The sequence below is a fragment of the Paramisgurnus dabryanus genome, chromosome 19 (assembly GCF_030506205.2).
Source record: "Paramisgurnus dabryanus chromosome 19, PD_genome_1.1, whole genome shotgun sequence".
NCBI classification, from domain to species: Eukaryota; Metazoa; Chordata; class Actinopteri; order Cypriniformes; family Cobitidae; genus Paramisgurnus; species Paramisgurnus dabryanus.
The window spans coordinates 23,200,611-23,227,623 of record NC_133355.1 but is presented as its reverse complement, the minus strand read 5'-3'; the positions used below and the strand labels follow the sequence as shown (position 1 = coordinate 23,227,623).

General features: G+C 38.5%; 1 protein-coding gene across 8 annotated transcripts in view; it reads right to left on the bottom strand.

Moving 5' to 3' along the window:
- Positions 1–27,013, bottom strand: part of sema4ab (sema domain, immunoglobulin domain (Ig), transmembrane domain (TM) and short cytoplasmic domain, (semaphorin) 4Ab) — a 110,508-nt gene that overhangs the window by 36,349 nt on the left and 47,146 nt on the right. For 7 of the 8 annotated variants that reach the window (XM_065293785.2, XM_065293798.1, XM_065293776.1 and 4 more), the window contains 8 exons: positions 22,162–22,289; positions 21,864–22,045; positions 21,628–21,772; positions 21,059–21,248; positions 20,711–20,826; positions 20,148–20,308; positions 19,718–19,806; positions 14,638–17,400 (listed from right to left, as the gene is read on the bottom strand). In XM_065293785.2, coding sequence (XP_065149857.1) covers positions 16,550–17,400; positions 19,718–19,806; positions 20,148–20,308; positions 20,711–20,826; positions 21,059–21,248; positions 21,628–21,772; positions 21,864–22,045; positions 22,162–22,289 — 1,862 coding nt within the window. In that variant the 3' untranslated portion in view covers positions 14,638–16,549. Of the gene's footprint in view, positions 1–7,672; positions 7,901–14,637; positions 17,401–19,717; positions 19,807–20,147; positions 20,309–20,710; positions 20,827–21,058; positions 21,249–21,627; positions 21,773–21,863; positions 22,046–22,161; positions 22,290–27,013 lie in introns of those variants that run through there. The other variant, XM_065293818.2, reaches the window with a different exon arrangement.

The window sequence follows — 27,013 nt, the reverse complement described above, 5'->3', positions numbered from 1 at the left end:
GTTCCGGTGCCCACACGCTTGGCTGTCCTCCAATGGGGACACGCTTCTAAATTAACTGCTCATCCCGGTGTTCGGGGCACACTTGCGGCTATCCACCAGCGTTTTTGGTGGCCCACCTTAGACCGTGATGCTCGCCGTTTTATTGCTGCGTGTGCTGTTTGCGCTCAAACTAAGGCTGGTAATTCCCCGCCAGCGGGTCTGCTTCGTCCGTTACCGGTTCCCACTTGCCCATGGTCTCACATTGCGCTCGACTTTATCACCGGTCTTCCCCCGTCAGATGGTAACACGGTCATTTTGACGGTGGTAGATCGGTTTTCAAAGTCTGCACACTTTATCCCGCTCACTAAACTCCCCTCTGCCAAGGAGACCGCCCAGATTGTTGTCAATCACGTATTCAAATTGCATGGTGTACCCTCTGAAGTAGTTTCTGACAGAGGACCACAATTTTCCTCTCTATTCTGGAGAGAGTTTTGTCGCCTCATTGGTGCCACTGCCAATCTCTCGTCGGGCTTTCACCCCCAAACTTGTGGCCAAGCTGAACACGCCAACCAAATCATTGGCCGGCTCTTACGTAGTCTCGCATTTCGTAATCCATCATTTTGGTCTGAGCAGCTCCCGTGGGCAGAGTATGCCCATAATTCGCTCCCATCCTCTGCCACAGGACTGTCTCCGTTTCAATGTTGCCTCGGGTACCAGCCTCCTTTATTCTCGTCACAAGAGGTTGATTCTAGATGCCCGAGCGTTCAGACATTTATTTCTCGGTGTAAACGAACCTGGAGAAGGGTGAGATCAGCTCTTTGTCGCTCTCGTAAGCGCATGTGCATAGCGGCCAATAAACGTCGGATTAAAAGCCCCCGCTATTTGCCGGGTCAGAGAGTGTGGTTATCCACAGCTAATTTACCTCTCCAATCTGAATCTCGTAAATTGGCTCCTCGATTTATCGGACCTTTCCCCATCACTAAGATTATTAATCCTGTCGCTGTCAAGCTCCGTCTCCCGTCTAATCTTCGCAGGGTACATCCCGTTTTTCATGTCTCTTGCATTAAGCCTGCCACCCGCTCGTCCCCTCGCTCCGCGCTTTCCGCCATTCGTATCGAGGGGTCACCCGTTTACAGAGTCCGCAAGATTTTGGACATGCGTCGTCGGGGGCGTAGGCATCAGTACTTGGTCGATTGGGAGGGATATGGTCCTGAGGAGAGGAGTTGGGTTTCCCCCCGGGACGTCTTGGACCCTTCGCTCATTGATGATTTCCTCCGGTCTCGTCAGGCTTCCCCCTTGGGAGCGCCAGGGGGCGCTCCTTAGTGGGGGGGGCACTGTCATGACCTAGTTTCTTTCTCTCTCTTTCTCTCCATTCACACACACACACACACACACACACACACACACACACACACACACACATTCATATACACACACACACACATTGCCCGCTCTCATTACTCTCAGCTGCAGCTGCTTCCACTCTCTCTCTCTCTCCACCTGTTCCTCATCTTCTCTCATTAACCTAGGCTTTATCTATCGTGCCCTGTCTTTGTCTTTTGTCAGATTGTTATACAATGCAGACGTGCTCACCTCGGTTCTGGATTATTACCAGCATATCCCTGTCTTGTCCTGTCCTGTCTCGTGTGTGAAGAAACTATTGTTTGTTGTTGGAATTACCCCCTGCATTTATCTGTCACACAGAACTGTGGCTCGAGAGAGACTTTTGACTGTACCTGTGTGGTGCCGCTGGCTGGCATCGGCCTCCTCTCGCTCTCTCCGGGTGTCTAGTGAATCCCGCTGCCCTTTTGGTTGGCTAAAGCCACGGAGGATATTTACGTTCCCGTTATCAGAAGAAGTCTCGGTTTATTATCCTATGTTCATCATTGACTTTCCTGTGGCAAGCTATTAAAACTACATTGACTGCTATCACTGCTTTTGGGTCCTTTCTACCTCATAACACAAGCAGGATTTGGACCGTACATTGACACATTCAGGTTATAGAAATGTTCAGAATGTTATAGTAATTATAGTGGTTCAGAGATTAAAGTGGTTCTCTTAAACTGTAATCATTTATATTTTTTGTTCATTAAAAATTTCAGTGATATGCAAACAACAAAACAATATTGTTCTGCAGTGACACACTGCAACTATTTTAAAACTAGATTTGCATGCTTGTGTGTGTTTTAAACTTAATGACTGCATGAGAATCAACACATAACACATTTTTATTTTTAAAAAGCTTAAAGACTAAAGAAAATTCAGTATGTAATGTTACATCTGTTATCTGTTGAATGTTGAACAATGCAAATCAACAAATAGACTTTTATTTTTCAGTCTTTAATTTTGTCAAATATAAGTCTTTGGGGTGGTTTCCCGGACAGGGATTAGCTTAATCCAGGACTAGGCCTTAGTTTAATTAGAAAATATAACTAGTTTTAACAAACATGCCTTACTAAAAACATTACCTGTGTGCATTTTGAGGCAAAACAAAGGGCACTGATGTATTTTAAGATATGTCAGTTTAAGTTGTTTTCAGTTTGGACAGCTCTTAACAATGTTTTAGTCTATGACTAGTCTAATCCCTGTCCGGGAAACCGCTCCATAATGTTTTGTTTGCAATCTACATGTTCAATATCTAATATATATCTATAGCTGATTTAGGAATTAAGGACTCCTCCCAAAATCTGCAAAACTGATATATCTGCATGTCTATAGACCAATTCAAATGATGTAAACAACACTGGTCCAGAAACACTTCCTGTTACAGTTTGTGACAGTTATTTTTTTATTTCACATGTATTATTATCTTTAAGATGTTTGTTTAACTTCAGTTAATTCAGGTTTATATGTTCTGTTGGTTTATTTTATCCCAACGTTTATCTAGTGTTAACAAACGGAAACAGGAAGTGCTTCTGGACCAGTGTTGTTTACATCTTGTGAAATGGTCTATAAACATTTATTAATTCGGATAAGAGTGATTTCTGTTTTTAAAGAAGCTCATTGCAGCTTCTTCATATAAATGACAGAAGTTGTTTATGCCAACTCAGCCTTATCTAAGGTTGGATTGCGAGTGGTTCAGTGAACAAATTTCCTTATTCATTAAAGAAGGAAGACAACAGTTTTCACCAACATCAGCAAATAAATTTGCTAACTTGTTTCCACAAAGTCATTTTGTTTCTTCCTTGTCTATGGCACTAATTTATCACCCTAAACCAGCAAAATAAGGAAAACGACACTAATATCTTAACTTAAAAACACTAATATAACTTTTATATTACAATGTCTGTTACAGGGCCATGCTATTTAACTTTAATAACAAAGACTAAAGCATTATGTGTATCAATAATTCACATTATAAAAATAAAAAATACAACACAACTGATGTGTCAGCAAGTGTTTAGTCACTGAAGACAATAAGGGAAACAATGCAAGTCGGTATGAATCCACTGCACCCTCACTGTAACACAATAATAATGAGATTAAGGAATCTCATTTTAACACAATACTTTAATCAAAATAATGTGATAAAACTCATAATCGTACTAAGTTTAATCTAAGTTTAATTTAAGCATATGGCATATGCCGATTTTAATCGCAATACACAGTCATGCAAACGCTTTAATTGCATCTATACCGCACTGAGATTTGCCTTTTTTTTGTCATGCAGCCATTAAGTACAATTTTGTAGTAAACTTTTCATTAGGAATTTTCTCTAAACTCTGTCAACATGACTCGCTGTCAATAGTCTTGGCTTCATCCAGAGACGGGGCAAAGAATGCGACAGTAACATATAAAACCCTACAGGCATTGTCATAATGTTTCAACATGGCATCGAATATAAAACACCTCCATAGGAACCTGTTTGTCATTTAATGTAAATGAATTAAAACAGTGGACAGTAACACACATATATGTGAATTCATTATTTGCGCTGTGCATTGGGCTATATGAATAATAACCACATTTTTTGTGATCCCATTTTTCAAACTTTAGTTAGTGTGTAATGTTGCTGTATGTGCATATTTCTAAAGGAGGGACTTCATAGAACAAGAAAGACATCAGCCCGTTTTAGGACAGTAAAAACAGCGCTATACAGATAAGTAAATTGAGTGAAAGATACTGTGTTTTTTAATGCACGAAACATAAACAAATGTTATATTGCACACCTTAAACACTATCATAGCTTCGAAAACACAGGAAAAACCTGACCTATAACAAATAATCTGAAAATAAAAACTGCATGTAAACAGGAGTAAAGAGGTTTACTCTGATTATTGGAAGTGATCAGATTATTGGTGTCATTGACAATAGACCCAGAAAGAAAGAGGCAACAAAGGAGAAATGAAGCCATCTGGATGTTTCTAATAGGAAGCTAAACACCCACTGATGGACTTTTTGTTCCTCTTAAGAGCACTACTGAACTTCAAAGAAAAACTGAAAACTTAAATGCCATATCTGGATAACAGGCCTACCTCTGATTTTGCAGATAATAAAAATTATTATATTTTGGATCCTTCAAAAATGTGTTTGTGAAAGCCTCATATTGTTTTAGCTCCCTCTTATTGCATTATAATATTATAAAGGTTAATGTTAGTGTTATTAACCAAACAGAAAGGTCTTTATGATTTAAAACTGAAGCATTCAAGTAAACAGTACCAAACAGTAGTGCACTTGAAGCAAAAATAACATTGACAGTAAATCAGAGAATGCAAACTTCCTTTTATACATGCATACACTGTAAAAAGTGTGCCTTAGTAGATTTAACAAAAATAAAGTGAGTAAACTGTATTAAAAATGTTGATTTTTTTTTTCATCAAAATACGAGTTAAAATAACATTAAATTTGAATAATTTGAGTAATTCTAAATGAACACATTATTGAGTAAATTCAACTTCATTTTATCATGTATAATCCACTTAAACTTGTAAGCAGGAAATGAACTTAATAATTTTTTGTTGAAACCACATGAAAAAGTTTTTGTAAACATAACTAACTAGGCAGTAGACTCGTAGTTCCCAGCATGCATTGCATTTTTTATCTAAAAACAGAGACTTGTTAGTGTTTAATGTTCATTTATCTTCAAGATTTAAAAGAGTTTCTGTTTCTTCTTTGAGTTTTGCAGTTACCACTGTTCAGAAGACTTGTGCTTGTGCATAGACTGCATACTGAAGCTGTCCAGAACTAAACTGGGCGGGCGCGTTGATTAAATAAACGTTTTGTGCCATCTCATCTCATGGATTGATGAAATATAAATCACTGTTAATGGAAACAACAACAAACCATAAAAAATTAGCTGTACCAATAAAAGTAAGTTAAACTAAGTAATACTAGTACTATTAGTTAACTCAACTTGATTTTGTGGTGTTTTTATTAAGTAAGGGATAATGTAGAGGCAGCCGGTAGTTATTGGGAAATAAGCCCTGACAGTGTGATCAGGACCCTACCCCCCGCTTATTACACGGCTACTTGCCACATAAGAAAAAAACTGGACATGAATATGAATTTGAAACATTTTATTGGCATATTTGTTTTAAATTAACATTTTTATCCTTCCGCGAAACTTTGCACAGATGCATAAAATGATCGTAATACCTTATTAAGATCCTCTGCTTCATACTTGTCTCCATTTTTTCTCTTTTAGCCAGTCTTTGAGAAGTTTTAATGCCCATTCTGTATTTTTTTGTGTGTTGGCTTCGTAGCTGTCATGCTCTATTTTGTCAAGTTCAGTCTCTGTAAGCTGTCTGTGTCTTGTCGTGGTTGTCGAGTGTTTGTCACAAGATGGCGCCAAACAGACAGTAATCTTTATTAATCTTTATTGGCGCGGAGCGATTTTACTCGTGCAAGTAGTCCGGCTATGCGTTATTATTTTGGAGCGGTTATTATTTGAAAAGAATGAACCTGCAAATGTCTCAACTGACCAATCAGAATCAAGCATTCCAGAGAGCCGTGTAATAAGTAATGTTACAGTGTTTATTATACTGAAAGAATGGAAGTTGACTCAATTTAAAACATTCAATGCAGCCACTTGCCTTAATAAGATCTAGATATTACGTTTTTACAGAAGTGATGCGCAGCTTTATGCTACAGTATAGGGCTGCACGATTTGGGTAATTTTCCCATTGCGGTTATTGGTGCTAATATTGCGATGTGCGGTTATAATAAATGGTATCATGAGTCAACTTGATAGGTTTTAAGGAAAATCCACACACAGTTTAGGGATAATGCTAAAATGTGTATTTGTAAAACTAGAAATGTTTTCGTATTGCCATGTGATGTAGCAACTGCTCAGTGTCAGTAATCCTAAATCCAAAATACCGCCATACAACAGACGTAGAGTTTTTTTTTCGGCTACCAGATCACTGTCAATCTCCTCTGCATCCATCTTCGCTCTGGTATTTCCGCGCTGCGCACACACAAGTGACAACGCACGCCACACACGTGCATGCCACACGTGCACTGCCTTTTTTGTTCGTTTTTTTTTAAACGGCAAGAAAAATCATCAAACTGTTATCAGAAAGTTTGTGTTAACAAGTCCACACATTTATTTATTTAATATAATTGCAACATTTTGCTGTCATATAATCGCACAGGCTGACATTGCGATTGCGATGCGATTAATTGTGCAGCACTACTACAGTACATAATGGCTTTTTGCTTTAATGTAGCGATTTCCTAATCAGCCATTTCACACTGTTATGTTTATTAAGTTCAGTGTTTAGAGTTCATATTGGTGATCTTATAGTCCATTTGAAAAAATATTATTTTGAACTGACTGTATTGATATAGACTGTATTGTATGGACATGCAGATTTCATCAGATTTCACCTGCACACAGTGTCAAAGCTACCAGTACTTGGTTTAAGGATCATGGTATCCCTGGTCTTAATTTGCCAGTAAACTCATTACAAAAAAATTACAAACCCAGATTGCATATACTATACCTCGAGAGTAAAATTAAGCCATGTTCTTGCAAAGCAATTAAAGGTACTGTAAGCATCTCATATAATAAAAGTACTCAGTAACTACAGTGTAAAGCTGAAACTAATGCAGCAGAGTCAACCTACAACAGCAATGACATTACAACATTACAACCTACAACATTACAACCTACAACAGCACCTGTGAATTTCTCAAAAGTAGGCCTAAGAATCATCAATGATACAATAGACAGTGCAATAATCATTTATATACCCACAATAATTTTCATAAACTTTTGAATGTAGCACAAGCCACAAGAATCACCCTGTAAATACTGGAGCTCATCTTTTTGTGCTGCACTGCAGAATAGAGTCTGTATTAGAAATCTTCATGACTTTAATATTTTATTGCATAAATATCTTTGTTGTTGTATAGATGTTAGTTAGCCTATTAAATGTCTGGGCTAAGAATGTTTTCTTGTAAATTAGCATTTTTATAAGGCTCTTATATTCAGGTTCAGTAATTTCACTTTAATGGCAATGATAAGGTTAGTAGTTAGTACTTGAAATATTTGCCATAAAAGCACTACAGCTTTAAAATTATCTTAAAAATATGCTGAAAAAACAATAAAAGATACATATAAGCAACTCACCAATACTAGCAGATAAAAATTCAACATCAACAGATACCGATATACCTTGCACTCCTAATTTAATTGAAACACCCAAGGCCCCTTGTTGCTCTTACTCCATTAAAAAAAGAAGAAACTTACCCAAAGGAAAAGAAAGGCGTGGGATGACATGTGCCCAACAGGTGCTGAAGATGGGCATAAGAGACAGACAGACACAGATAGATACTGTCTGCATCATCCTGTTAAACAACGACTAAACCGCTAAATCCAGAGATTGGTCTATTGGTTGCTTTTCTGGTCCTGACCTGTCAGCACGGTGTATCTCGCAGCGAAATCTCCGACTGCTGAAGGAGTCTGCTGTCATCTCATCTATACAGGAAACAACAAACGCATGTTAGCCAGGCAGCAACTCATCACTTCCGGTCAAGTCAATCTCTTCCTCTTTTAACCCAAATAAGATGCCTTCATGCCATTATCTGTGATTTTATTGTTAAATGATAAATGGCTATATGGAAAGCAGTGACTGAAAGGCTAAAACATTTTGACTGTTGTTTTACAGTATTGTGCTTGACTATCATGTATTCAGTTTATCTAGAGACTTATATGGAAGTAAAAATTTCTTTATTAAGATGCACATATATCAACCGTGTCAATAGCATGAACAGTGCATTAAAGGCGCTCTAAGCGAATTGACGCTTTTTAGACCATAAAACATTTTTGTTACATACCGGAAACATCTCCTCACTATCTGCTTGCTGCCTGTCCGCTGATCAAACTGTAAAAAAACGCGATCTCTGTAGACAGCCCAGGCCTCACAAACGGCAATAACAACACAGTGGCCAAACCTAGCACCACAAAACAAAACAAAGTGTTCCAGCCAATAAACGACAAAAAGGATTTGGGGGTGGGGGTTGGGCGCGTTCATGAAAGCACGGAAGGGAGGGGGAGGAGTTAGCTACGCTCCGTCTGTTTGAAAAAAGTTCAAACGTCAACAAAACTAACGTCTTGCAGATTCGCTTAGAGAGCCTTTAAAAGTTCCCTTTCAGTCTGTCACTATGACGTCACGTCGTGACAGACGAATTGGGAACACGCTTCATGCTTCATGCCGGCGCCGCCCCACCACGCGAGTATTTAACGAGAGGCAGGTGCGATACAAAATCAGCTTTTTTCGCTTTAAATCCAGCTTATCATCTGCTATTGAGAAGCTCTCTCCTGCTGGGAACTTCACTGCTTGCCTGAAGTTGGTCGGATGAACAGCACTGCAGCGGCGGCTCAGGTTTTTTCACCTCTTTGCTTCCTCACAAGGATTCCGTGTCTGTCGCAGCAAGGATCCACTCTTTCCTTTGGGAAGGGTTGTGGAGCCCGTGTTCGCCCCAGAGATGGCGATGATCAGCTTGTTGTGGACTCATCCTACCCCACCCGATCCATCTCGCCTCGATGATTGGTACTTCAGGGCTCTCCACACATGCTGCAGCCCCCACCACCACCTGTGCCATTCTTCCCCAAGGTGCATGATGAGCTGACTCGGTTGTGGAAAACCCTGTTTTCCTCTCAGAATCGACCGCATCAGCCATCTCACCTCTCTCGACGTCGGAGCCGTTAAGGGTTACGCTGGCATCCTGAGGGACCAGCCATCCCTTCCCTCACAAGCCTGCAGACACTCGTTAGCCCTGATGGGGTCTGCTTACCGGGTTTGTGGGGAGGTGGCTTCTGCGCTGGACGCAATGGCGTTGTTACAGTTTCATTAGGCTAAGGCTCTGAGGGACCTGCACGAGTGAGCTTACGACTCAGCCATCTTTTCGGACCTCCGCATGACTACTGACGTGGCGCTCCGTGCGACCATGGTCACCACACAAGCCATTGGTCAAGCGATGTCCACCCTGGTGATCCTGGAACAGCACCTCTGGCTGTGTCTTGCAGACAGAAAAGAGGTCGACAAGAATCGTCTCCTGAATGCTCCGATTTCCCAGATGCTTGCCCACTACCCGAGGTGGAAAACTTAGACCAAGGGCCCTGAGTCTCATCAGACGCTTTGCGAACACAGAGATTTAGTTCTTAAATACATCACTTGTTTGGGTCTTTGGGTCAACTGGGAAGAGAGAAAACTCGGTCCAGTGCAGAGGATCTTTTTTCTCGGTATAGATTAGGGTTGTGCGGATATAGTATCGTGTATCGACGATCTTCAGACATATCGCCAAAAGCAGGCTTTCATGGCGATAGTCATGACAATAGTTGGAAAATGGTTATTATTATTATCATCATAGTTTTATACTTAATGCACGCGTCTTGAACTCCTTTTAGCACCTGAAATAAATCCAGGGCGTCATGAGCAGCTGTGCTTCTCTCTGTCTAACGTGCACACGCTGTCGCATCTGTCCGAAGTCTGAATATAAACTAAAGTAGTAATCCTTATGCATTTGTTTAGTTATATGCGTTTCATACGAGCTGAGGCAAACTATAATTTTTTTTAAATATAACCTGCTGCATCTTGGCACTTCTCTCACTTTCGCATACGTGCAGAGAGCTGCACTCCGTCTGAAGACAGATCACTAGGTAGTAATCCTGTTTATGATGTGCATTTCAAGGAGTCTTAGCAATACATCCCTTGTGTTTAAAATATGAATTGCGTTCTGCTGGGGCACCACTTGACGTTTAGCCTTTTGCAACAACAATCAGGATTATGATTTTTCCCATAATTGAGCAGCCCTAGCTCTGACATTTCCTTGCACCAGAGAGGTCGTTAGTGTGCAGAGGGTTAAATCAAGCGAGTGTAGTGTTCCCACTCCCTGGCACCCAGGAAATTTTAGAGTTAGAGTTTTAGGCTTTAATCGCCATCAGGCTTAGGGCCCCCCAGCATGTAGGACCGGCACTGCAGAGAATATCAAAGTAAGCAAGCAGGTATTTCTGTGCAAAATAATAGTGTCTATAAAATCATTAATTTCAGTGTTTATCTTGTAATAAATTAATATTTAAGAAATTGTATATGAAGCTTAGTTTTTATCATTTACAGTAACAATCACAAATTATGTGTCATTTGTTGTTTTTTTGGTCATGACTAGGAATGGGAAACGCAGGGCACCCCACGATATGATACCATACACGGCTCCCGATAACGGTATCACGGTTCTTCGATTCTCCAAAAATCTAGTATTGCTTGCAAATTCTATGTCGATACATAACGGTATCTGCCAAACTATAACAAAATGTCCAGGAAAAGATGTCTCTTTATGCAAGTCCAAAAAAACCAACCAGGATTAAAGTCATTTGAGCACTCTGAACAAGATAAAACTTCTACAAAATGTTAATCCTTTTAACATTGGTCTTCGCTTGTCTGGGAGGACCAGCTTAAACCAGCTACTTTCACCCTAGCCAAGCAGGCAAAGCTTCCAGCCAAAGCTGGTTTTGGCTGGTATGATCAGCTGGTCTTTCAGCCTGACCAGCTATTAAAAGCAAAAACCCTAAAACCAGCTTAAAAAGCTAAAACTAGGCTGAAACACCATCTTAAACCAGTCAACCAGCATAGGCTGGTTTTAGCTGTTATTTTTACGGTAGGGATTGATAATTGCAAATGTATAGAATTCAAGTTGAATTCAATGTCTTGACACAAAGAATTTGTTTACTATTAAAGCAACACCAAAGAGTTTTTTTTTACCTTAAAATAACGTTTCCAAAAAAGTGTCAGTGGTTCATCTACTCAAAACAGGGTGAATGGCACTTTCACATTCGCTTTGCAGCCCTCTATCGGCCAAAACCGCACTAAAGAAGTTTCCAACCATCGGGTAGTGGTCCTGTAGTTTGAGTGAAAACTACAAATCTTGCTTTATGGCAGACCTACAATCCAATCAGAGCCAGCTATGCTGCAGTATTTACGACAGTGCTAATGAACAATTACGCTTCTAACCTGTAGGGGGAGCAAAGAGCAATAACTCTTTAGTGTTGCTTTAACAGACATGTATTATTATTAACACTTTCAATATATTCAATGAGATTAACTGAAGTCCAACAAGAGGTGATATTTAAGTTAAAATTCTGGGCATTTAAGGGAGACTACACAGCGTTCCAAATTATTATGCACATGCCATTTTTTTTCCAGTACAGTCAGTAAGTTTACACATTTTTATTTTACCCTCAACACTTATATGTCAGTGTGGATGTTATTCTATTTAAATGAAATAAAATGTCAAAAGATACTTTTAATACTTTGAAAAATATGCTGTTCCAACTTATTATGCAGAATGCACTTTATAATTTATAATGATATAGTGGATTAAAATGATCTAAATGTAACTTGTGGAAATACATTATTTAACATTTTTTGTTTGTCTGTTTTTTGAAAAAATTATCTGTCCATGCAGGACATTTGACAGATATCCGTTTTTGGATCATTTTAATCCATTATATCACTATCCATTTTTTTTTATTTAAATAAATTTTTCACATCAGTATTTTGTATTTTATTTTGTTACATTTCATGAGCCAGTATTTGTAGTTTGTAACAAAATAGTTATTGATGTAATTGTGCCCACCTCTGACTTTAAGGCTATATTCGCCTGCAGTTATATTAGCATCTACCAATAAATATTAGGCTTGTTCGACTTTATGCGGCGCCGCAAGAACCGACAGCCGGATGACGCCAAAGTACCGCGAGAATGATTCAATGAATCACATTTCGTCTCGCTCTCGCGATACTTTGACGTCATCCGGCTGTCGATTCTTGCGGCGCCGCATGAAGTCGAACAAGCCTATTATTAATCGTTCTCGCGGCGCTTTGACGTCATCCGCGAATACGCCTAGTGTTTAACCTCACGTTGTTAGGTTAAAAATTCAAATCAGATTCCCCTGGCTCTTAATAAACATTATCTAATGCTTCTGGGCTCCATCTTAATGTCCTCAAATGTGACTTAATGCCAATCAAGCAATGCCCTGTTTCCAGTATATGCAACATTCCAGTTAAAGAGACAGTTACCTACCTTGGAATTGTGATCAGCAAAAATTCAAAACTAAGATGTGATCTAAACTTCTTGCCAATCATATAGAAAACAAAAAGGAAATTTAATCAATGGCTTCAGAGAGACTTAACTTTGAAAGGAAGGATTCTTCTTTCTAAGGCTGAAGGCATTTCTCGTCTGACTTATGCAGCTATTTCATTAGACCTTGACAAAACAATATGTAAAAAGATTGATCAATTAATGTGTAATTTTGTATGGAAAAATAAGCCACATTATATAAAAAAGTCAGTTTTATCCAACAGCTACAATAATGGTGGACTTAATTATGTTGATTTTGCAACTTTGAATAACACCTTCAAAATTAATTGGGTGCGGAATTACTTGAAAAAACCATACAGTATTTGGAATATTATACCCGAGCATGTTTTTTCTTAATTGGGTGGTTTAAATTTTCTTTTACTCTGCAATTTCAGCATTGAAAAAATCCCTGCTGCTCTTTCTAATTTTCATAAACATTTATTGTTTATTAGCATGGTCTATGATCTACAAGCACAATTTTTCTCCGACCAATTACTTTATATGGAACAATAAGGATATCTGTTATAAGCATAAATCCATTTTTTTTGAAAATTGGTTCAAGAATGATATCAATCGGGTCAGTCAATTATTTAATCAAGATGGTTATTTACTTATTTATCAAGAATTTCTCTCTTGTTATAATATCCCTGTTACTCCAAAACAGTATGCCATTGTTTTTGATGCTATCCCTAGCTGTGTTGTTATGTTATTTAGGGGCAACAATAGTTTGACAAGTTCTGTAATACCTTTTCCAGACCTGACTGACACTTTTGTAGGTAGAATATGTTTTAACTCCACAATGAAAAATAACAGAAATGTTCGCTCTCTGTATCTTAATGACTATGTTTCCACTCCTCATGCTGTCATAAAATGGAATAGATAAGTGAAAAATATTTTGTGGAAGAAAGTATGGACTCTTCCTAATAAGTATTTATTGACGAATAAGGTCAAGGAGATTTCTTTCAAGATTCTTCACCAGTATTATCCTGCTAAAACATTTATTGTGTCAAAATTCAAACTAAATATAGATACAAACTGCACATTCTGTAATTCACAACCAGAAACTCTAATACATCTATTTTGGCAGTGTAACTTTATAAAAAAACTGTGGTTAGACATTTGCCAATTCATTGCTGATCACATATATAATGATTTTGAGCTGTGCTTTAAAGATGTTTTGTTTGGTTTTGAGAAGCAATATGAAAATACTTACTATCTATGTAATTTAATTATTTTGCTTGCAAAGTATTTTATACACAAATGCAAGACTATGAACGCTCCCCCCGTTTTCTCTCTCTTCAAAGAAGATATCTTAATTTACACTAAATTATTATCGTTTTCTAGTAACAAAAAGGCTATAAAAACTCTAAATCTATGCACACTTTTTGATGTTTTTATATAATCTTGTTTCGATTTGCTTTCTTTGAACCCCTGGATTTTCTTTTTCTTTCCCTTATTTTCTTCAATGTTGCATTATTGTTTTCAGCTGTGTTTTATTAATATGTTTATCATAATAAAAAAAATAATAAAATACAAAAAAAAACTCACGTTGTTAGGAGAACGAATTCCATTATATTAAGTTATTAAATTGTATTAAGTTAATTGACAAAGTGTAGAAAATACTGTAGTATACCTTAATATTCAATATGGTACGGTTCAAAAACACTTTAGCATATAAATTGTACAACAGTTTATAGCCTACTACCATATTTTTTTCATTTGGTCTGGCACCCACTGTTAATAAACACACATTCATTTTAAATTCAGTTTTAGTGTTACCATTACATGTTTTGACAGCAGAATCTTTTCTATGTAACAATTACTTTTAGTCCTGTTGATTTTCAGGTTGTTGCACATTATCCAGAAAAAAAAATTCATCTAAATGAGCCTCTTAAACCTATAGGATGACACATTTTTTGTGAATTACCCACAGTGATAAATTAAAGAATTTAAATCTATGAAAGGGGCATGTTCATGCCTACTGAACGCAGTCTCGTCTTGGATTTGCGTCCTTTGGTGCCCCCTAGCGGCAATAACTGCAAACGTTCTCATTGAACAAACAATCTTGTTTCAGTAAAACGTATTAAATCCACATCTTTTATTTTTAAAACATTTAAAGCCCGTAAGCTTATTATAAAAATAAACAAAATCTTAAAAAAACAGTGGTTCACACATTAACGAGTTATTCGTAAAAAAAGGGAAATTATTCTCTGAACCATTAAAACCGACATTTTCTCCATTTGTTTTTACAAAACTCAAATTTGGCAATATCACAATTGAAATGATTTCTCCAGTACCATTCCATAACACATTCACAAGCTGTTGAAGAAAAAAATTCATTCGGCCCCACTATAGGAGAATTGATTGCAATCAACCCTAATAACAGCAAAGTGGCCTTTTTATCAGGTCCACAGTACCAAAACAATACTTTTGAGTTTTGTTTTTATATTGGTATATTTATATTTAACTATAAACAATATAAAAACCATTTCAACAAAACCAACGGTACCCATACATATACAAACACAAAATCTACAGCAATTAAATAAAATCTTTTTTTAAAACCTTAATTTTTGCATTGTACAAATATGATAAAATGCAATACATTAAAAGTCAAGCAAATGTATCTTTCAAAAGGTGGGATTTAAAAAGAAGACAGAACAAAGGCAGTGACTAAGAAAGTTTGATGTGCGATTGCAACTAGAGTAACAGAAACTTTAGTAACTTTGATTTCCATATTTAGGAGAATGATTCATTAGTTATGCAAACTCTCTACAAACATATCATTCACATTCATCGCCTGTATCACAAACAGACTGTCAGAAAAAAATGGTCCCTAACTGTAACTGGGGAAGTACTTTTTAAAAAGGTCCTAATAGGTACCATTTAGGTACACCAATATGAGGTACCTCTTTAGGTGCAAAGATGTACTTTTTGTGAGGAGAACAGCCCCTGTGACAGCTAGGGATATTTCGTTTTTACCACGTACGAATCTGTAATAAAATAATAAGAACTGATCAAGTAAAAATAAGTTCAAGTGATCAATAAAAACATGACATTTTATCAAAGTCTTGGCTCTGTTCACTTAAAGGGATAGTCCACCCAAAAATTCTGTCATGATTAACTCATCCTCAAGTTGTTACACACCTATACATTTCTTTGTTCTAAAGATATTTTAAGCAATGTTAGTAACCAAACTGTTTTTAAGCACCATTGACTTCCATAGCATTTTTCTTTCCTACTATGCGTCAATGGTGCTTTGGTTTCTTGCTTGATTTAAATATATTCCTTTGTGTTCAGCAAAACAACTAAATGTATAGAGGTTTTAGGGTGAGTAAATAATAATATAATTTCATTTTTGGGTGAACTAACTCTTTAAACTAACTGTTTATACCCCCAAAATGTACATTATTTACTCACCCTCATGTCATTGAATCTGATAGTGGACGTGATTTCAGATTATTAGTAAATATTTATTGGTAAATAACTGTAATTTTAATTTAGCTCTGAAAAATATTGAACAATCACATCGAGAACTTTTGTTTTTGTTTGTGGGTAAAGAGCAGGACAAAAAAAATCTCACCTCTATGTTCCACAGAAATAAATAACAGCACATACTGTAGATCTGGAATGACACCGTAGTGAATAAATAATGACAGTTTTTGGGTAAAATATTCCTTTAGGTTTGAGTAAAAGTGGTTTAAAAGAGACAAACGACCAATAAAACACAATACACTAAAGGAAACAGTTCAGTCACAATTTTACAGCTTCAATATTTACAAACTGGAAAATAAACATAAGTTTCCACTCACAGAGAGGTCAGAGAGCAGTCGGCATGTTGGGTCGTGAAGCTCAAAGCTTTGTTTGAAGTTTCAATGTGCCATTTGAACAAGTGGTTCGGCTACAGGGCTCAAGTTTTTACACAGCAGAGGCCCGATTATGGCTCAGAAAAGAGAGCATAGTTTAAAATATAAGGAAGTGAGGGAAGCCCTCAGATGGGTGTGTTGGGTAAGTGGCCGTTGGATCCGTTCAGCATGTTGTTGCTGAGTGTGATGGGTGATTTACCGTTATGCACCTCGCCATTGTGTGACTGCCCATTTAGTTTCTCCACATGTGGCGACTGCTCCCGAAGAGACTCTCTCTCCTGGGACGTAATGCTTTCTCCCCTTTCGGCATCCCTGCGAGGGGAGAGGGTCTGCGGGAAAGTCCTGATGGGGCACGGTAACCGAAACCTGTACAGCGCGATGGTTAGCAAAGCGCTAATGCACAGAGCTAACAGGACAGAAACCACTACCAACTCCTTCAGGTAAGTGGGCTTGTCAGCCACCTCAAGATTTCCCCCGGGCTCAACCATCATTTGTGATTTCTTCTCCTCTGATACAGACGAGTGAGTGAAGTTTCTGCTCCTGCTTGTGGTGAGCACCGGCGTATCGTTTTGTGTGACCGTAGGTTCTGTACTTTCAGGTTTTGGCTGTGGCATGGTCCATCCGGGTGTCGTCCATTTGGTAGTAAAGACTGAGGATCTGCTTTCTGTCTCAGCATCCGGGATGATATGTGGCTGATGTGATGGTGTGGGGGCAGCTTGTGTGTTGGTGGGGTGGCGTTTTTGTTGTACATGATAGATGACCAGAGTTTGGGTGTAGCCGTTTTCCTCAGCCTGGCACTGGTAAGGACCCAGGGTGGATGGGATTGCGACGAAACTGAGGCTGCCGTTGTCTAGCTGAATGTAGATTTTGGGCGACAGCTGACTGTTTGGCCGCTCCCAATAGCGCTTGGCTAGTTGTGATGCTTCTGGGCACTGCAGGTGCACCACCTCGTTCAGAGACACAGACAGGACCTCACCTGAAGGACACACAGTTGAGGGGGTCAGGGGTTGAAGATCAGATTACAAAGGAAAACACGACGGCATCATAGACAAACAGGCAGTCTTACACTCTGAATGGCACTTTTCATTAACCCTTTCCCCACCATTGACGAGTTATGTCATCAATTAAGAGAAAACATTTGCATAAAAAACGTGTTCTGATGAGGTTTTATGTTAATCTGTAATAATGCATGTACCCAATTTATAAATAAACTGAAGCCAAAAAATTATGTACTAATTTTAAACTCTGTATGTTTTGAGAATCGTTCTGAATCTGATCTCTAATAAAATTCCTTCACAAAAATGCAATTATTTCAGCTTTTTGCAATTTTTTTTATTTTTTACGAAAAATACCCATATTTAAGAGTAGAGTAGAGTAGAGAAAAAATATAGATAGGATAAAACGTTTTTTTTCCCCCCCGTTTTGTTTGTTTGTTAGTTTATTATTTGTTTGAAAGCAGAGGGTCTGTTCTTTAATTTGATATATTTGCATGTTTATATATTTTAAGAAGAAAAATTTTGTGGAAGGTATTTTGTGAAACTTTTGTAAAAAAAAATGCTGGCAGGGAATGAGTTAATAAGGTACAAAACTGGGTTTAAAATTGAGGAGCTCAGATGCAAGCCATTAATTGCCATCTCTCTTAAAAATTAAATATGATATTAACCAAATACTCTCTGCACATATTATATGGCCATTCAAAAATTACATTTTTTAGCAAAGTCCTCTAAGTAATTGAATTGAAGAATGATGGCACGCAAAACAACCGAGTATCACATTCAAACTTGGGTCCTTTGTGAGTACTTGGACCTGAATAATACAACCCAAATGTGGCAGTGAAATTATCACAGCGCACCCTAGTGTGTGGTTTCTTCATTTTTACATTCTGACTTTCATCTTTAGCAATGTCTGTACTTGTATCTTTAGCGATTTTCCAACTGTTTACTCTTTCTTGTCCAAAGAAGTAGATTTGCTTTTAGAAGTGGAGATTTTTTGCCAAAAAAGCTTGCATACACTTAGAGAGTTTTGCTGCTAAAGACAGTACAAGTTGTTAATTATCCATGAAGTGACTTTTTGTAAAAATAGGGTATTTCAATTACTGACAAATAACCTTTTCATTGCCACTAAAGTGAAATTACTGAACCTAAACATAAGAGCCTGATAAAAAATGGTTGTTCTTGAAAAACAATTATTGAAAATGAAAACTTTTAATGTATACATTACCACTATGAAGTGGAAACTGCCCCAAAAGTCATAATTTTATAATGTAGCCTAAGTATTTAATAGAGAATAAATGTGGGATGCATTTGGTAATTAAAAAAATATAACAGAAATATACCTTTCTAATTGAACAGAAATTACCATTGTAATTGTTTATAATGTAAAATTACTAGATACTTTTGAGATGGCCACCAACATCATGAAACCAAGTAGGTATGCTCATATTGACCAGTAAACCGAAGGTAAGAAATTACTACTATGCTAAAAGAAAAAAAAACTGTTAACGCATAGTGCATGTCGACACGTGCCTACAGACATTTCGCCACGTTTCTAGCCTTAATTTGTGAATGGCCTGTAAATGACGCGAATCAGTGCCGCCCTGACAGCCTGGTTAAGTAATAATTTTTACTGCATGCGTGTCCATGCTTGAGTATGGTTTGGAAGCTGCGAGTGCGTGCGCAAGAAGGATGTCGTCCGTCTCTGTCTCGTATGCATCCGCACTATTAGTGGCCAGACCTTCGCTGATCACTTCTGTCCTAGACCCTGATCATAAACATCTCTTTTTGCACAAACAGAGAAAGACGACGCAACAGCAAAACTAATTCACCGGTCTGATCACATGCTCTTTGATAATGTAATGTTGTGTGTTAATGTAATAATGTATGAATCGTGGTTCTGTTGTTGATCTGTTTCTGCTGTTTGCATGTTAAATTAAATAAAACGTTTGTTTTGTTTTTAGCGGGTCACAGACAACCGTTAATGTTCGGTTAACAAGCTGCTGTTGTTGATTGGGAAAATGAACTGAAATGAGCATCCCTAAAACTAACACAAATTTCCTGAAAAGTGCCACATACTAGTACTGAACAACTTATTGATCTAAATGTAGTGTTTAAGCAGGACAAACAAGAATATTTCAGTGAACTACTTCAAGTCAGGAACAACAAGATTTTCAGCTGTATAATTCATTACACCAAGTCAATAATGATATACAATGACACCATACAGACAGAAACTACCGTTAGCATATATAGATGTCTAAACATATGGGAAACAACATTTACATCAGTTTTACTCACTTGAGGGGGACACAGGCAGACTAGCCCGTGACCTGGGTATAGCAGATTTACACTGCTCTGATACATTACCCCCATCTACATCCTGAACACTGGAAAGAACAGAAGGAGACGATAAAAGTGAAAAAATGCAAGATTCAAAACCCGTGTACAGTTCAAGTTTACATTTTTACAGTTTTCATAAGAGGATCAAACCAATCATCAATCCAGCATTACTGAAATAAAGTAGAGCCAACTACAGACTGCTTTGACTCTGAATTAAATATGAACAGTACTGTTGTTCCAAAAAAAATAAAAAAACAGTCTAGTTTGACTTTCATCACACTGTCATTTCCCAGAATATACTTTTCGTTTCTTTATCTTGAACTAAGTGTTATGGATGCACATTGTTACAGGTCTGAATTAAATTGGCTATGATAGTAATGAGACTTACACAGACTGTTGACTTGTTGCATCTGTGCAGACTTTCATTCCAGGGTCCCAGCCACAGAAGGGGTCTCTGGCTAAAATACATTCAGCACAGCTCCAGTGGTATGAACAGTTGGACAGAGGTACTGACACCACCCCTTCTGCATAGCCTATCAACACTGCCCCCTGCAGGACAGAAGAACAGTTAACCCTTTCACAGACTTACCATACTGACCGGACACATGAAGTGGGCATTTGTGAAACTAATGGGTCATAATAAGGACACTGGACACATTATAATATAGAATTATATTACGTTTACACACCAAATTACTAAAAACTTGTAAATGTCAGTAAATCTTAACCTGGGATGCCATCACAGGTCATAAAAACTAACCATTCCCAAGCTTTTGCCTTAGTTAATTTTGTTAAACAAAGTATACACAGAGTTTTATACTGAATCAAGAAAAAAAAATTTCAGTCAGTCACAAACAGCTGTGCTGTCATTGGTTGACCAGAATGATGGGACTGGTCTAAGCGATTGCCCTGCGAGTACAGCTATGTATTGATATCTGAAGTGACATGTACCCGTGAGATTGACAGCAGGAGATTTGTTACTGGCTGAGGTTGATTGTACACTTGGATCTCCTCGATGATATGTGCACCTTTCTCCAGGATCACAGCTTTGTGCAGGTACCCTGACTCTACAAAGGGGACAAGGGGAGGCAATGTTAAGATGGTACTGTTTCTAACTTTGGCAAGCATTAAACAACAAACAAAAGTGGTAAAATCCTCATTTTTGTTTTTGAAAATGCAAGACCAATCTGTTATGTTTGACCTTTAAAGAATGATTGCATGCATTCAGTATTAAAACTACAAACTCTTCAAGCGTCAACTCTTCAACATCTATGCTGGCCATGACGTATCAATATTTACCTGTTAGCAGATAAAGCACAGTGTACACTTTGCCGCGAGCTCCACGGACTCTCTGAGCTGCAATGTTTCGGTAGCTCTGATCAGGTGACACCAAAGTCAGGCCCTTATTGGCCGGCATAACACTTTCATCAGCCAGGAAGTTCTCCTTCACGAAGCGCAGTGTGTTATCTGATGCGTTGTGAAGGCCACACTGTAAATATAACAGGAGATTTGAATAGCTTCACTAGAATCAAGTAACACAACCTGTAACTGTTTAGGAAAAGTAAAACAAGTAAAACGCAAAGTTTGGACAGACTAACTTCTGGAAAGTGATTTGATTGGTTGAGAAGACTGAGAAGTTTTGTATTGGAAGTGGACTTAAACTGTAACCAATAATACTGCTTTTTGCAATCTAAACTTTTAGAGTTAACAAAGATCAATCATGGTCTATTAGATATGACTCGCCACTGGATATTTTTGCTTAATTTAGGTTCTCTATATTTTGTGTAAAATAGACAATTCATGTAATGATAAAAATCAGACCAAATCCTTTAAAGTGTCTTTCACTTTCAAGCCACAATGACACCGACCTCTCCAGGGTTCGCCATTTTCTCTTGTACCCGTGTGGTCCACTTCTGAGCGTCTCGGTTTAAGTACTTGTAATTTCCAGCGAACACCTCCTTGATGTTTTTGAGCGTGAAAGCACATATCGCAGAGCGACCCGCATTCACTCGCCTGCCCGACACCAAAACAGATAAACAAGATTTAAACATCTTTTAAACCATCTACACAACTTTCATGCTGAAAATAACTTCTCTCTACTTACCACTGAGAACCGAAAATGCCGAAGAAAAGTGTTTCTTCCTCAGAGGCGCCCTCTGGTGCTGGGACACTGACTATATCCTGCAGGATGTTGTACGGCAGCTCTTGGGCAGCTTGACAACGTAGCTGAGCCTTGGCAAAGGTGGTCCAGCGTTTTTGGAGAGTTCGCTGCCCACCCACATCGCTCTAAATATACAATAACACCTCAGAATCAACTCTTTCATTGGAATTTGATGAATCTCCAGTGATATATGCATCACATACAGGACACTAAAGTGCTGAAATCAACAAGCAATACTTACAGTGCAAACCTGCGCAATGCGAGACACTGAAAACTTGTCAATGAAATCGTACTCATTTCCAGTTTCGCTAAAGAAGAAATAGACCTTCGCCTCACTAGGAATATAAGTGGAGCTGATGAATGTAGGATCTGGAAAGTGATACCAGTAACAGTTATAATACAGTGAATCTCTCATTACAGCAAAAAAAGCTTTAAGTAAAAGCAGGAAGTAAAAAAGGTCTGATTCATTAGCTGGGTTTTCATTGAAATGCAAAGTTATTTGAGTGACTGACGGTGGTATTGGTAACAAACAGTAAATAAAACAAGGCATACTTAGAAAATAAAGATAGGACTGCATTTAGTTACAAATTAATTAAGTTATTAATTTACTAGCAGTGCAGCTTGCAATTGCCAAACTGAATGCTGTGCATAGCAGAAGGAATTCAGACTTTTTAATGCAGGCACTAGCAGCGACGATGTCGAGCCCCATATACAGCGGGAAAAATAAGTATTTGACACATCAGCCTCAGTATCAGCATTTTTATCAGTAAGTGGGCTATTGACACAAAATTTCCACCACATGTAGCCATCAAGCCAAATACTGAATTCATACAAAGAAATCAGAACATTTAAGTATACAAGTTGAGTCATAATAAATAAAGTGAAATGACATAGGGAATAAGTATTGAAGACATGAAGAAAACAAGGTGCAAAATGGCATAGAAAGCCAGGAGATCACCTGAAATCTGTCAGTATTGAGAGGGAAACCCTGCCGCCTATCAGTACTAATTGATATCAGCTGCTTTAGTCCTAATTAATGGCCTATAAAGGCTTCTCATTACCTAGGAGGCAAACAGGAGAAGGACAGGGGACTGGCAGTCGGAGGTCAGGTTAGTTGGCGGTTTGGCATAATCTGATTTGTGACTGGATCTGGATAGTATAATGGAAGAGAAAGATGGGAATGAGGATTGGTTAAGAGGTCTAGAGGAGTGGAAAAATCAAGGATATGTACAGGGTAAAGGGAGAGGAGGAATAAATAATAATAGTAGGACTGAGGGAATGTGGAAAGGACCTTCGAAGAAGAGTATTGAGGATGTTGCTGATACAGTAGGTAGAGATGTGAGAAGGAAGTTAAGTCAGGAAGAGGAACTGAAGGTAGTCGTCAAGTTTAATGAGGGACATGATATAGGTGAAGTCGGTTTGTTTTCCTTGACTAGTGGACTGAAAAAGGCAGTAGGAGACATAAGTATGGCAAAGGTGTTACGGGATGGCAGACTACTAATTAAATGGAAGAATAATGAGCAAAAAGATAAGGCTATGAGATTACAAACGGTGTGTAAAAAAGAAGTGAGCGAAGTACGCAGCTTTGTAGGTACAAGAACAAAAGGGGTGATAACTGGTATACCGATTGGGGAAAAATTGGATGATATTAAAGAGAGTATTAAGGGAGGTACTGTAGTGGATATAAAAAGACTAAAAGCAAATCGTAATGGAGAGAAAGTGGATAGCACTACGGTATTGTTGGAATTCAAAGAGCAAATGTTGCCAGATAAAGTGATGGTGGGATTTTTGAGTTTCAGGGTGCGGGAGTATATTCCTCCACCAACTCGATGCTATAGATGCCAAAGGTATGGTCATATAGCGAAAGTTTGTAAAGGGAAACTAAGATGTGGGAAATGTGGAGGAGAACATGCATATGGAGAATGTGGAGAGGGGATTGAGAGGAAATGTTGTAACTGTGGAGGGGATCATACAGCTGCGTATGGGGGATGTCCTGTAAGCAAAAGAGCAGTTGTGGTGCATCAGATAAGGGCAACACAAAACATTACATATGCCGAAGCTGTAAAGGTTGTCAATAAAGAAAGGAATGAGACACATGAGACATCGGTAGCACAAGTTAGTGATGTTGAGGGCAGAAGGCCAAAAGAGGATGTGGTAAATTCAGAGAAACTGATATTGTTTATTGCCTATGTGGTTAATTGTTCTGATCAAGCTAAAACAAAAACTGAGAAAATAAAAATAATTGTTAAAGCTGCTGTTAGATTCTTAAATGTGGAGAATCTATCATGGGAAAAGATACAAGCTGATCTAATACAGGGTGAAACAAGTGATCTATCCTTGACATCTGTAGGAACTTAGTGATTTTACAGTGGAATGCAAGAAGTCTAATTGCCAATGGGCAAGAGTTAAAGGGCTTTATTTATAAACCAGATGTAATTTGCATTCAGGAGACATGGCTTAAGCAGTCATTAGATTTCGTTATAAAGGGATACATAGGTGTTGGAAGAGGTAGAGTGGAGGGAAGTGGTGGAGGGTGTGCAATATTTGTCAAAAGAGGAATGCAGTTTAGAGAGGTTAAGAAGGGTGGGGATTTGGAATATATTGTAATTGAAATCTGGACAAATAGTGGTAGTATGGGTATCATTAATTTTTACAATCCATGCAGACTTTTAAAAGTTGAATATTTAGATGAAATGTGGGAGAACTTAAATAGGAAAGGTATTTGGTGTGGTGACTTCAATGCTCATAGTACTCTTTGGGGAGATAGGGATGATTCTAATGGAAATGTGATTGAGGAATATTTGGGAGAGAAAGAGCTAGTATGCCTGAATGATGGCACAGGTACGAGGATTGATGTAGCAAGGGGATATGAATCTGCAATAGATCTTACATTAGCTACAAAGTCAGTAGCTGATATATGTAGCTGGGAAGTATTGAGAGAAAGTATTGTAGGCAGTGACCATTTTCCCATTTTAATTCAGGTAGGAGTGGAGTTGGTAAGCGAGCATGTAATGAGGGAAGGAAGATGGATATTAGAAAGAGCGGATTGGGACACTTTTAGAGAGGTTAGTGAATACAGTTTGGTGGGTATAAATAAAGATCAGAGTGTAGAGAAATTATGTAGGGAAATTAGCAACAGCTTAATAGTTGCAGCAGAAGTAGCTGTCCCTAAAACGAAAACTAAAAATGTCAAAAAAAGTGTACCATGGTGGTCTAAGGATTGCAGTGAGAGTATAAAGCATAGAAATATGGCGCCTTTCCATTGCATAGTACCCCACGGTTTAGTTTAGTTTGGGTCGGGTCAGTTTACTTTTGGGAGCTTTTCCATTGGGTGCAGTACGTAGTACCCGATACTTTTTTCGTACCACCTCGGTTGGGGTTCCAAGCGACCCGAGCTGATACCAAACGTGACGCGAAAACACAGTAGATCACTGATTGGTCTGAGAGAATCGTCACGTCATCGCTATAATGTAAATATTAGCTTCAGCTTACTGCTAGCTTGCGCTGTCTCAAGCAAACATGTTGTTATCTGTTTTCTGCTATAAGTTTCCAAACCCCCTTTTAGCGATGAAAAACATCCGCAGGTTGAGAATCCGGGACACCATAACAGTTTTTTCCAGACTTGCAGTTTGTGGCGGCACATTCGCGACGTGCATGTCCGCATTATATATGCTTAAATGCAACTTGAATGAGGCTCAGCGGAGCGCCGTCGACTGACGCCACGGGTCGGGTGTTTGAACAGAAACTTTCATGTGAGACAGAGGTAGTTATAAACGCGGTGTGCAAACATCTATTTGTGGTGGCCAATTTTAATTTTGTGGCAGACTGAGAAATAAATGAATGTATGGGAATGTACAACAACGCTCTCACGTGTATGATGTCACAGCAGTAGGCAGCGTAAATATAACGACACGCCTATAATCCCACCCACTCCGAAGTGATACTAAACTCGATGGAAAAGCTAACCACGCCAAAGTGAGGTGAGCTGACCCGACCCAAACTAAACTAAACCGTGGGGTACTATGCAATGGAAAAGCGCCAATAGAGCATTTAAAATTCTGAAGAGGACACACAGCTTTCAGAATATGATCAAGTATAAGAGATTGCAAGCAATAGTGAGGAAAACAATAAGAAAGGCAAAAAAAGAATATTGGCAAAAGTTCTGTGATTCCATTGGCAGAACCATGCCAATACAACAAGGATGGGGAATGATAAAGAAAATGAGGGGTAATGGGAGAGAATATGATTATCCAGTGATGATGGAAGGTGATAGAATTATTACTACCAGTAGGGACAAGGCAGAAGTAATAGCAAAGACATTAGTAAAAGTACATAGTGAAACAAATTTAGACCAGGAAGAAAGGGAAGGAAGGGAAGCTACTATTCTAAGATATAGAGCTGAGATGGGTAATGATATTGAGGATGATGGTGTGGTAAATTATCTATTTACAATGAAAGAACTGAACTGTGCTTTGAAGAAAGTGGGTAAATCTACACCAGGGAAGGACATGGTATGTTATGCAATGTTAGGAAATCTTACTGATAAAGGTAAGGAAGTAATATTGGTTCTGTTTAACAAAATATGTGTAGAAGGGGTAATACCATAGCCTGGTTAGCCAGACCTACATCAAGATGTAAGGTCTGGCAACTCTTCACACAAACGGCTTAATGCAAGGGGCGGGATATAAGGTTGTCCCTCAAAATGCCTCTGCACGCAATAGGATAGCGCTATGACCAATCAGAGCAACGAAGAAGGTGACGTAGTTACCGTAACCAGTCGGCAAAGCTCCAAACACATCTTTCTTGCTTAAAAAGGACTTCAGTAGGGTTATTTGCTCTTCTCTCAAAGAAAAACACAAGTCTAAGTCCTCCAGAGTTGCGGCCAAAGCCGCTTCAAAAGAAAGCTGTTCGCCAGCAGCAGCAGCCATTCTTTGTTTTCAAGTAGGAACCGTTGCAGCTCTGTCGTCATCATGTTAAGCCCGCCCCACAGACGCTACACACGATGTGATTGGCCTGACCAAATTTTGGTTTTTGGAGCTGTTAAGTGTATTGTGAGTGCCTAGACTAAACCCTGGCAGCAAATATATTTTGCG